Source organism: Artemia franciscana, chromosome 1 (assembly GCF_032884065.1).
Source record: "Artemia franciscana chromosome 1, ASM3288406v1, whole genome shotgun sequence".
Taxonomy (NCBI): domain Eukaryota; kingdom Metazoa; phylum Arthropoda; class Branchiopoda; order Anostraca; family Artemiidae; genus Artemia; species Artemia franciscana.
Genome location: NC_088863.1, coordinates 66,176,043 through 66,188,815, shown reverse-complemented (window position 1 = coordinate 66,188,815; position 12,773 = coordinate 66,176,043). Strand labels below are relative to the sequence as shown.

Here is a 12,773-nt window from a genome sequence, read left to right as displayed (position 1 = left end):
GTGCATATTATAATTTTCTCTCACCATGTAGTTTGTTTTTTTTAACCCATTTTTAAACTTTGTGTTACTATTGGCCGTGGTTCGCTCAATACTAGGTTGATGCTATCGCTTCAACCACGATGTGTGCGTTATAAAATTCCTTATATATGAAGATCTAGTTTTGTCAAAAATTGCATTTACTTAATACGAAAATACATAATTTGGGCTATATATTTCCACGTTAGGGAGGGGGGTAAAGTATTTGGACAGTGTGAGGTAAGAAAACGATTCTTACTTCGTAATATGCAGAATAATTGTGCCTTTAGCATTAGGCATTCAGACCCGCTACGCTTCATCCCCCCCCCCTAATGAGCACATATATGGCCCAAATTTGTTTTCTAAAGTATTATATTTTTATCTTACTTTGGTATATTTCATTAGGATTGAGCATCAGATAAATATATTAGAAGAACATTAGGTAGGGCGTACATCATACAAGTACCGCCCTCTCAAATGAGCCGTCTCTGAACATTCTACGACCACTTGGTCGGTGACATAGCCGAGGGTAAAAAAAAAAAAGGAGACACGCAATGGCTTTCCATGTAAAAAATCAATTTTCCTTGTCGCTTAAGATGAAGAACTGTAATTCTCCTAAATGGAGTTTTGGGCTTTGATTATTCCATTGGTGCAGTTTTTATTCCAGTACGACACCATTTTCGAGGGTTTTCATGCTATTTTACAATATTTCATGGACTTAATGACGCAGTAAATCTTTACCATCAAGAATAAGGGGAGCATTAAATTTTCGTTTAGGAGACAAGGATTTTTTTAAAATGAAGATAAAAAAAAGTATTCTTCAAATCTAGGATAATAGGCTGCTTGTGAAAAACACCCCAAAAAGAGTTACTTTTCAAAATCTAGGGATCAGTTAATCCCCGGGGTTCTTTGAATGTTGTCAAGAATTTGAATTTTGGAGACCTTTGATATCTAGAAAGGTATCAGATTAAAACAAGGTAAATTAAAGTCCTCTAAAGGACAAAATTGAAAAAAAAATGGAAACAGCAGAAGAGTAATTATGCTAAATACATAAAAAAAATGAAGACAAAATTGGCATTTTAAGGTTCTGATTATGCGAGTCTTTAAGTCACCCTACCTCGCGTGTAAATGCTGGAACAGTTTTCGGAAACAATAATTCAAAACTTTTCGAGTGAAAAAAATCGGAAAAAAATCAGTTTCATATGAAAATTGGGTAGGCATACTTGTGTTTTTCACACTGAGAATTTATATTACGAACATGAGACAATAACCGCTTTCATGGTCTTTATACCAGACAATTAGTTTCGGCTCGTTGGGTAACTACATTGTAGCTATATTTTAATTAAAGACTTAATTTGTCTGTATTTTGGTTAGGTTAAATTAGGTTGCGTATTCAGTATAATGCAGTCTGGGCAGCCCTTCCACAATCGTTTATTATAGTTTCCATAATTTTGTTACTAAACTATTACATTTTCAACATTATTTGGTATATTCCATTATGATTAACGTAACTTCGCTTCTTGATGTGGTGGCTATAAGACACAAGTACCGAAAATTGTTTTCACCAAACGGAAGTGTGTTACTTCTCGTCCGACGTAGAAACACTGACCTTCAATCGAATCAGCTGACTTGGAAAAAACCTCTTTAAATAAGGCACTAGATGTTTCCAAAGCAAGCCGGAAACTATTCTCTGACAAAGAGAAGAGCTCTACCTCGGATTTTTTGCTGCAGCAGTTAATTTCAGACTGACATACACTTGATGGCAAACCTGAAATGAAGAGTAATCAAAATTATGGAAGGAATTTATATTCAAAATTGCCAAACAGATAAAGGAAAAATAAGCAAGGCTATTAGCAAAATACATTCTTATGTACTTGAATTGTAAAAAGGGGAAAACACCACCAGAAAGTTAAGGAATTTTAATGAAAATCGCACCGTCAGATTCACCTTATAGGAGGAGCACACTGTTAAGGTTTCAAGCTCCCATCTGCAGAATGTGGACTGATTTACTTTTCGCTAGAAGGAAAATCAAGGATGCGTGTTTATTTTATTTTTTTCTCAGGGGTGACCGTGTTGAACCAATGGTCCTAGATGGTCGAGAGAGGGATCATTCGAATGCAGATTAAACATTCAAGTAGTTTTTTAAAGAGACTAAAAAGATTGGAGGGCAGCCAGACCACCACCAACGCCTCGTTTTTCCTTAAAGTTATCTGATCAAAATTTTTAGATAGTCCTTTCGTTCAGCAGAGTTGGAAAGTCAAATAACCATACCTTTGGGGGTGACATGATCACCACAACTCCAGGTAAGGGTTATAAAGTTGTCCATTGTTTACACATAATGTTTGTTATTGGAAAGTAAACAGGAATTTAGCGGAGATGAGACATTTTCTGGAGTGTATTTTCGAAGGAGAGAATTATCCCTGGGGATGGAAGTTTCCTGGCGTGAACTTTAAAGGGGAAATTTTAAATGGGAGAAATTGCCAGAATTCCTGCACTTTTTTTTTTTTTTTTTTTTTTTTTGCCTCACTTTCTCTTTGGCGACTAGATTTTACTTATGGAAATGTTCCGGGGAAACTGTCTGGGAAATATTTTCAAAGGGGTTGAAATCATCTGGGGAATTTTCAGAGGGAGGTGTATTTTCTGCAGGGGACGCTTTCCATTGGGGAGGGGGATTTCCAGGAAAGAATTTCCATAGGAGGAGTCTACAATATGATCTGAAAGACGATCAAACATTAAATAAAAATATTTTGAATTGGAGGTAGATTAAGGAGAATCTTCCATACGGAATTGTCCGCAAGAAATTTAACGGATGGAATTTTCAGCGAGTGTGGAATTGTTTGGGAGTATTTTATGGAGGGGGATGTAATTTTCTGCAGGAGGAACTTTCCATGGAGGAATTTACCAGTCCAGATAAGCGATTGGCTTGTAAAAAGTATTAAAAAATGAACTCAGATTCACTTTCTTGAAATGTCTTTCACTGTTCGATTTTTTGTTCGGTTACCTTTTCACCGTTACTTGGAAAGGGTCATATTTTTATTTTAATGGTGTTTCGTGCGGTTTGTTTTAATTCATTTTAGTTGTTGTTTCATACGCTCTTTTTATTTATTTTTGCACTAAGGACGGTTGAGTAGAGATTCGGCCGAAATGGCATTGCATTTACATTTTCACTGGCAGTGGATATTCTTTTGTTCTTCTTATTTGTGGTTTTTCCTCTTCTTGATATAGAAGAATTTTTACGTGGGAGGAGGAATTTTTCACGGAAGAGGAGACGGATTCCCCAGGATTATTTGTAAACAATTAAATTTAAAAACCAATTTTTTTTCAACAGAAAGTAAGAAGCAACATTAAAACTTAAACCAAAAAAGTATTATCTCGTATATGAGGGGGGATGCCTCCTCCTCAATACATCGGTCTTTACGCCAATTCTTTATGAATGACTCCTGAAACACAAGGGCTATTAAGTTATAATAAGAAGCTTTTCTAAAGCACTTAAAAACTTTAGCGCGAAGAGCGAGGTATTAAGGAGAGCCCACCCACCCACTCAAATACTGAATAATTTCTGTTCTTTTTTAAGTTTTAATGTCGCTCCTTACTTTTAGTTGATTTTTTTTATTTGATGATTAAGTAATAGCAATGCCGTATCCAAGATTATTTTCGGGGGGGAGGGGTTACTATTCCGGAGAAGGGTGGTTTATAAAAAAAAAGTCACAAGGAACATTAATTTACATAAATTTTGTTATGTCTTTACGAGTAGAAAAATTCGGGATGGGGAAGGGGTAAAACCCCCTAATCTCCCTGCTGGATACGGCCTTGAGTAAGAGCAATCTAATAGAGCACAAAAAAAACCTTCAATTAAGATGAGACCAATTTCAGAAGCTTTGACATGCTTATATATACTATACTTTCTGTGGTGCCAGTATTTGGTCAAATCCTTGCTTAGCCAGTAAAACCTGCCAAGAAAACAACTGCTTGAAGGCTTTCATCGCTGAGACATATAAGCAACAACATCTCACGAAATAGCAATTACTGCATGACATTCCACGTTTTTTTTTTGTTTTTTTTTTCAGCGCAATTTTCTTGCAATGGAAATTCAAGTAACTTACTTAATGCAAACATTTGCATAAATATTAGCAAATTCAATACGTAAAGAGTACAAACAATACAAAATACCGCAATAGTTTAGAAATAATATTAGTTCAATGGTAGCTTTTATTTTATTACCTTCATTGCATAGCCAATGATATCTCTGTAAGTACAGCAGATTGATAACACGTAAACTAAGTAAAATACACATGACACCGATATGTATTTATTAATGAAAAAATGAAATGGTGCGGGTTATCGTGTTGCCCAAGGTGGAATCAAAAGTTTCAGACTTTTGGCGTAGTTGTTTATAAATGTTTTGTGTCCCGATAACTTCTCCCCTGGTTATTAAGAGGTCCTTCAATATTTGATGAACTTCCATTATTACCACCCCTCCTAAAGGTCACACGTAAGTTTTCAGGTAGGCGGTCGAAATTAAGAAACATATACATAAAACATACATAAAACATATACATAAAACAAACATATACATAAAACATATACATAAAAATCGCACTGTGAAACTTCCGCAAGCGCCATTTATAGCGAACTCATAAATTCCCATTCTTTTTATTACTTATATTTACAAACAACTAATTCACTAGTTAGTAATTTCTGTTAGTAACATATCTGGTAAGTGACTAGTGTTCAAAAAAACTCTATAAAAATAACATCCCAAGTTTGTACATCGATTCCAATGCTTGATGCCTTTTTTTTAGGTACCGTTTTACTATTGCATAGAAAGGGCCTATTTTAATCTAACGTTTTGCCTTTAGAGGTTTGTTCTGTTTTTGTTTTTTTTTGTTTTTCTTGGGACTTTTATCCGTATATTTTCTACTCTTTATATGTTTTTGTGCACATCAGACAGTTGAACAGAGGTCTCAACCGAAATATATGCATATTTATCCTTCCCTTATTCACTGGCTGGAAATACCATTGCTTTTCTACTTCACAGTTTGTTGCATTTTGTCATACATATCCAGTGTGGTCTTACGAATTATTTAAAAGGTAGGAATTTGGAAGGTTGGTTAGCATGGGCATGGCGCATGGCGGTACATCAATTTGTTTATTTAGTTTTTATTCGGTTCAAGGGTGTGTTCTTGATTTTAAATGCTACGTTGTTATGAATTACTGTGAGAACCAAGGGCGAAATGCCCACTTTCCGCCAACTGTTGGACATCTCACAACGCCACATGCGTTGTAAATTTTGCCACGTTTGGCACAGTTTCTGCTACATTATACTCAGTTTCCGTCATTTTCGAACCAGGTTCTACCGCGCTTGGCACACTTCCTCCATGCATGGTATGCACCACAAAGTGACCGTGACTTCTAAAAGTGGGCACCCATGTGGTATTAATCCTGGCCCAAAAAACATAAAGCGTTAAATAAATAAAAAGCAAATTTTAAAAATAAAAGTAACGAGCAATTAAAATCCATGGCCTTTACGCTAAAGGGTTTATATTGCTTAAAAAACCCTTTTTGTACAAATTCAATGGCCCTTGGGTTTGAATAGTTTTTCTTGAGGGATTGGCACGAAATCCCGGCTTTTCCGTTAAGAGATGAGTAGGGGACTTACGAGTGGGAACCTGTCTCATACAGCCTATGGTACGAGGGAGGAATCCTCATTTCATTTGCACATTTTAATTTCCAACACCCTACACAGGTTGTCCTAAATACAAGAAGTGCTACCATCCCCTCAAAAACGAATATTGCAAGAAAATGAAATCAGTTAGTGAATTTCCTTTTGGAAATAAGGCATAATTATAAAAAAACATATATATATATATATATATATATATATATATATATATATATATATATATATATATATATATATATATATATATATATATATATATATATATATATATATATATATATATATATATATATATATATATATATATATATATATATATATATATATGTAAATATATATTATTATATATATTGTAAATAAAAATATCTTTTTTTTACTCGCTCAATTTCTTGGTGTCGCTTGTCTTCTAACAGTGTGTCATTTTGCTCTTCATTTTCATTTTGACAAGCTCTCATTCTCGTTTTCGAAAATCTTTTAACCGCCCGTTTCTTTGCCCTTCATTTTCATTTTTGACACGTTTTGATACTCGCTGTAGCATATCTTTCCATTTGTCCTTCTTCTTTTTTTTGGATTTTGATTACTTCAGACAATTTAGCAGTACCCTTTGATTTTGATGCCCGTATTGGTCTTGTCTCATTTGATGGTCTATGTTGCTGATTTCTACCCATTTTGAATTTAATTTGTTCGGGCTGTTCTCTTGGTCTTATCACGATTGATAGTTCAGGTGATTCCAAAGAATCATCATTTGCAATAACTGCAAATTTTCGTTTTGGGGCCTTCCTACTGACATTATATAACTGGTTGCATTCAAACCTGTCGGCTTAATCACGTAGCGGGCTGATTTATCTAACAAAAAAAACTAAATTTAAAATTTTCAGGTATTTTTCGAGTTTGAAATAAAACATTAAAATTACTGCTCAGGCAACAAAAATATTTTTGTAGTTTACACAATAACTTTGGTGATCAAAAATGTTTTCAACTTTTTTTCATGTCTTAAAAACATATTGCAAGTACTCATAACAAAAGAAATTCGGTAATGATGTTTTAGGAACATGAAATGAAAATGGTATGTGTATATTGTCTACTAAGGTTCAAACTTCTGGTTTTCCTTTTTAAGATTTTGAATTGTTGAAATACCTTGTTAAAATGTGTGCAAATATTTTTGCAATTACCAGTTTTTTGCTCTTAAGCGATTTAATGCCTTTTTATACTATATTCTTATCAAAGATATTTGATTATTGAAACTAGTACGATTTCTAACACTGATTTTCTATTAAGCTTCAAACTTTTGGTGTTCTTTTTTAAGGTTTTTAAACTATTGTAAACCCTTGCTAAAATACATAGAAATATTTTTGCAATTGCCGGTTTTTTGCTTTTTACGCAATTTAATGTCTTTTCAAACAGATCTTTTCAAAGATATTTGATTATTGAAGCAACGCTGATTTACTGTTTTTTCAAAATTAAGGCCACTAACGAATTTTCTCAAACTTTGACTTATCTAAATCGCTTTTTTTGGCCAGAATATACCAGGATGCCAATTTTCCCAGAAAAAAATGGAGCCGTTTTCGAGAAAAAATACACACATACAGATATTTAATTATAAAAGCAAGTCCGATTTTTAACAACGATATCTACTAGGCTTCAAACATTTGGTTTTCTTTTTTAAGTTTTTGAATCGTTGTAATCCCTTGTTAAAATATATATAAAATATTTTGCAGTTACCAGCCATCAGGCTCCGGCACTCGGCACGCTACAGGCTTCAATATATGGGTTCTTGTTGTCGCTTGTCTTCCAATCGCAGAAAATTTGCTGTCTTTTCATACTGGTTTTCTTCTCAAAGATATTTTGTTATTAAAGCAATTGCGAAATAAAATACAAATATATTTTTAATTACCAGTTTTTGCTCTTGATGCAATTTAATGTCTTTTCATACTGTATCTGTTCAAAGATATTTCAACATTGAAGCTAGTACGATTCCTAACATCAATGTGTACTAAGCTTCAAACTTTTATTTTTTTTAAGATTTTTGAATTGTTGTAATCCCTTGTCAAATAGAGAATCACCATGTTTAGTAATAGCAAATTTTCATCTCTTTTGTGCAATACGTCATTTCAATATTAATGTCTATAAAAATGACTTCACTCACATGAATAGTTTTTTCCCAAAATTAAGGCTCTTAACGAATTTTCTCAAACTTCCGACCTGTCTAGATAGTTTTCTTAGGCCAGAATATCTGAGGCTGCAAATTTTTCGCCGAAAAAATATGTCGCCGTTTTCGAGAAAGAATACATAAATAAATATAACGTTATTGCTCGTTTAAAATACGCTTCCAACATGAGCCTTGTTGTCCAATATCTAACATATCTTCTTGGGCTCAGCTCATATTTTGCATTAGGCAATTTTCTGGAAAATGAACATTTAAACGTTAAACGACATGGCTCTTTTTTTATATATCGTAACTAAATAGTCACCATCGGGCTTCAGTTGGTGTAATGCACCGTCCTTCCAAATTGGTTTTTGCTTCATTGTAAACCATGCATCGTTTATTTTTGACAATCTTTATTGAGGCACAATCATGTCCCTTGTAGATGTATTTATATAGATACTTTACCAGACTTAAATTTCCAAGATATTCCATATTTATATGACATAGATATTTTTGAGCAAATAAGGATTATATGTGGCGACACGACGATTATCACGAGTAATTCGACGATTATTGGAACATTTTCGATCCACAACACGGTCATGTGAAAATTCTTCTCTATTCAATTCGTCTAATTTGGGATCATAACGACACCGGTACTTAGGTTTTCAGCATCAGCTAGAGATGTGTCTGAATTGTATTGCTTTGGAAAACCGAAGCGGCACTTGAATTTTCCATCATGCAACTCGTATGTGGATTTAAACTTCCACACGGATTATGAATCATCCACTTTAAGACTATCAGTCCTGGTTGTAACTTCATTGAAGTAAGGATGCTAAGACTTTTTCAAAAAGTTTTTCTTTAAGCTTTTTAGTTTTAATTTTCGCATTTTAATATATATCTATATATATATATATAAAAATAAGTTGTTTGTCTGTCTGTCGACTGACGTCATTAGGATTGAGCTGTATGTCGTCATGAAGTTAGTTGTCGTCATGTTTGTTATGACGACGTCATGTTTGTCAACTGATGAAATTACAGACCGGAACACCGGGAAACAAATGACGACCAGGACACCAGGAAACAGGGAATATAAATGACGACCGGGACACTCAAAGAGAAATTACAGACAGGGACACCGGGACACAAATAACGACCGAATCTATCTATATATATAAAAACTACCGTTGGGGGACATATAAATAGATTGTCAGGTTTACCGACTCTTGAACATGCAACATAAAAAAAAAACTAAAAACTGAAAAACAAAAAAAAACTAAAAAAAGGAAAAAAACTGAAAAATAAAGGAGGATATATATATATATATATATATATATATATATATATATATATATATATATATATATATATATATATATATATATATATATATATACATATATATATATATATATATATATATATATATATATATATATATATATATATATATATATATATATATATATATATATATATATATATATATATATATATATATATATATATATATATATAAATAGTTTTCAGTCCAGAACCAATAAAGCTATTATGTAAACATACGAATTAACTTACGTAACGAACTTCTAACCCCTCGTCAATACCTCACTCTTTACACTAAAGCTTGAATTTTGTCTCAAATCTTTAAGAATGACCCCTGAACCACAGAGGCCTAGAATAAATAGCTGAAATTACTAAAAATACTTTAGCGTAAAGAGCAAGGTATTGTGGAAGAGACAAACCACTTTATATACATAATATTTTATGTTCGTTTTAGGCTTCAATGCTGCCCATTACTTCCTGTTGAAATTTTTTTGGCTCATTGTTTTTGTTTTTTTTTAACAATGCTAGAAAACCCTGCACTCCCTTCATGGAAATTCTCTTCCCTCATGAAAAATTTCTCCATGGAAAAATCCTCCCACGTAGCCCCTCCCCTGACCCACCCCCACCCCAACGCGAAAAAAGTCCCCTTGAAAACGCTGTACACTTCAGAATAACCATTTCTGTATGTAAACAATGGTCAAAGTTTGTAACTTGCAGTCCCTCCCCCGGGGACTGTGGGGGATTAAGTCACCCCCAAAGACATAGTTACTAGGTTTTCGACTAAGCTGAACAAAATGGCTATCTCAAAATTTTGATCCAGTGACTTGGGGAAATAATTTGGGGTCGATACGATCTCCCCTGGAAAAAAACAGAAACAAACAAATAAACTTGCATCCGTGATATGTCTTCTGGCAAAAAATACAAAATTCTACATTTTTATAGATATGAGCTTCAAACTTCTACAGTGAGGTCCTCTGATACGCTGAATCTGATGGTGTGATTTTAGTTTACATTATATGGCTTTTAAGGGGTATGTCCTCCTATTTTCTAAAATAAGGCAAATTTTTTCTGACTCGTAATTTTTGATGGGTAAGACTAAACTTTAAGAAACTTATGTGTTTAAAATTAGCATTAAAATGCGATCCTTTTGATGTAACTATTGGTATCAATATCCCGTTTTTTTAGAGTTTCTGTTACTATTGAGCCGGGCCGCTCCTTACTACGGTTCGTTACCACGAACTGTTTGACAATAACACATATTTACTAGGAGGCACAGAAAAATGGAGAGTAGTATTTTACTAGAAAGAAATCACAGCGGACGATCTTCCAGTGAAAGGAGGTTTATAAGGTCCTTCAGATTGAGTTTGATGAGAAAAACATCCAATATAGATTGTTTTTTTTTGACAAACTAGTCTTGCTTTCTTATTTGTAAGCTAGGAGCCACATTGCACTTTTGTTGGGTACCAGCCAGGACCAAGAAGGTGATTCGCTGCTTCTCAAAAAGCGGTCAAACTTGCAGAATAATGCAAAAAATACAGAAGAAAAATCACGATATTTTGAGAAATTGGGGCAGGGATTCAAGACAGATAATGAGTAGATCTTCGTAAGGAGTGACCCAATCGTTTTGAACATCACTTTGACGTGCGCCTTTTTCGATGTCCATATTCGAAATATCGCAATGTTTGGTAAACAGTCGCAAAGACATGGTTATAAGCTTTGTTTTCTTCTTCTTTGACAAATTCGACTAAATATTTTTACAAACGGAAGACAAATTTAAGAAGCCTTTATACTATTACCGCGACCCCATAACAACACACAGAGCAATAGGTGAAATAAAGAATAAAGGGGGAAAATATGGCTTTAAACAGGATTAAGAGGTGAACCCTTTTAACAAGGCTGGTTTAAAGGACGCCCAATAAAAGTGGTGGAATTTTTGTAATACCCTTTCCTCTAGGGGTTAGATACTAGTGAATGTGGCCTCAGTGAAGGAGACAACCACTTCTAAAAATGAGTATGCGTGTAACTCAGCCCGTTCCGGTCATCCCAAACTCAATACAACTCAGATGCCATTACATAAAATCCAACCAATTCTTTCATCCCCTTATTTATATGAATATTTGCCTTAGTTTTGTCCTAGGAATGACGCATGGACGGATGATAGATCGACTTATCTATCAACAAATGAACTGACATAATTTTTATACAATCCTAATAAGCGCTTATGCCAGATTTGCCTCTCACTCAATCGGACTATCTGTCTTGGGTTTTTCTACAATTGCCCATGGCTTGATGCCACAACTACTTGATTTGAATATAAATAAAGAAAATAGAAATAGACAGAAAAAAAAGGAAAAATGTAAAAAAGAAGAAAAGGAAAAAAGATTGAAATATTGATTATCCTCCTGTAGTAAAAACTTCACCCCATTTCAGCCCCACAAAACTGATTTATTGCTTAAGTGATTTATTTAAGTACTTAAGTATTAAAGTACTTATAGTATTTAAAGTATTATCAAAGTATTTAAGTATTTGGAACCTGAAAAACTCGAAATTTGCTCCTCCTTCCCCTCGCAGTTTCCACCTTATTCTGCGATGCCCAAAACTTACGATCGGGTCAATGTCTGAATAATTTCGCGGGGTTTAAGCTTTAAGTGAAATCAAGCTAATTTAATGTATTCTTGGTACCAGTACCTGATTGGTTTTCAAACAGTACCTGATGAGGACGATCAAGACTGAATAATAACAACGGAAACTCGCAAGAAACTAAATTTTGATGAAAGTATTAAAATAAGCGGATGGTATATCACTTGTAGATTATTTGTGATATATTTGTGATATCATTTTGCAAAGTCACCAGAACCTTATTGATTTTATCTTAATTAATTCTTAGGTACGCAATTGCCGGCTGAGTGGAGTGCTGAGTGAAATTAAATGGAGTGGCTGAATGAAATTAAACCATCAAATTTAGCATTTAAGGGAACACTATTGCCAAGTGCGCAAGCAACTATTTACAGAGTTGTTAAAATTTGATTCATTTTTTCGAGAACGATTATGACGGATATATGTTTATTTATTTTATTGTCTGTTATTGTTTTAATTTTTTTACAGGTGGAACATATCGAACTAATTTTCCTAGAATATTAAAAGAAGTCCTATTAGAAAGGAGAATGAGAGTTTTACTGATCTCTTTAAGTACCAATAGGATAGTGTCAGAGCGAAGCATCTTTCTCTACCATTTTGCGACGCAAAAGGAGAATTTTGGGTGCCAAAAAGCCATTAAGGGAATTTTCTGAGATAGCCTAGCGATTTAAAATTATCAAAAACCTGTATATTAAGCTTTCTGGTTTCAGAGACAGTAGTGTGGCGTGGTTGAGCATTCATTCCTAAAGGTACACATAGTCCATACAAAATAAACATCGATATACACTGTTTTTTAAAGCTTCATTTGCCAGGTTTATTTATTTGAAGCTATACAATATTATATATGATATACACTGTTTTTTAAAGCTTCATTTGCCAGGTTTATTTATTTGAAGCTATATAATATTATATATCGTGTTGTTTAACTGCGTAAATATTTTTTAATGAGACTATGTTCTGGTATCCTGC

The 12,773-nt window shown here is 33.7% G+C and overlaps 1 protein-coding gene across 1 annotated transcript in view; it reads right to left on the bottom strand.

The window, feature by feature from the left end:
* LOC136033035 (glypican-5-like) overlaps positions 1 to 12,773 on the bottom strand; it is a 141,403-nt gene that overhangs the window by 110,084 nt on the left and 18,546 nt on the right. Inside the window, exon 2 of the mRNA XM_065713600.1 lies at positions 1,625 to 1,783. Within this exon, the coding sequence (XP_065569672.1) occupies positions 1,625 to 1,783 (159 nt within the window). The remainder of the gene's footprint in view (positions 1 to 1,624; positions 1,784 to 12,773) is intronic.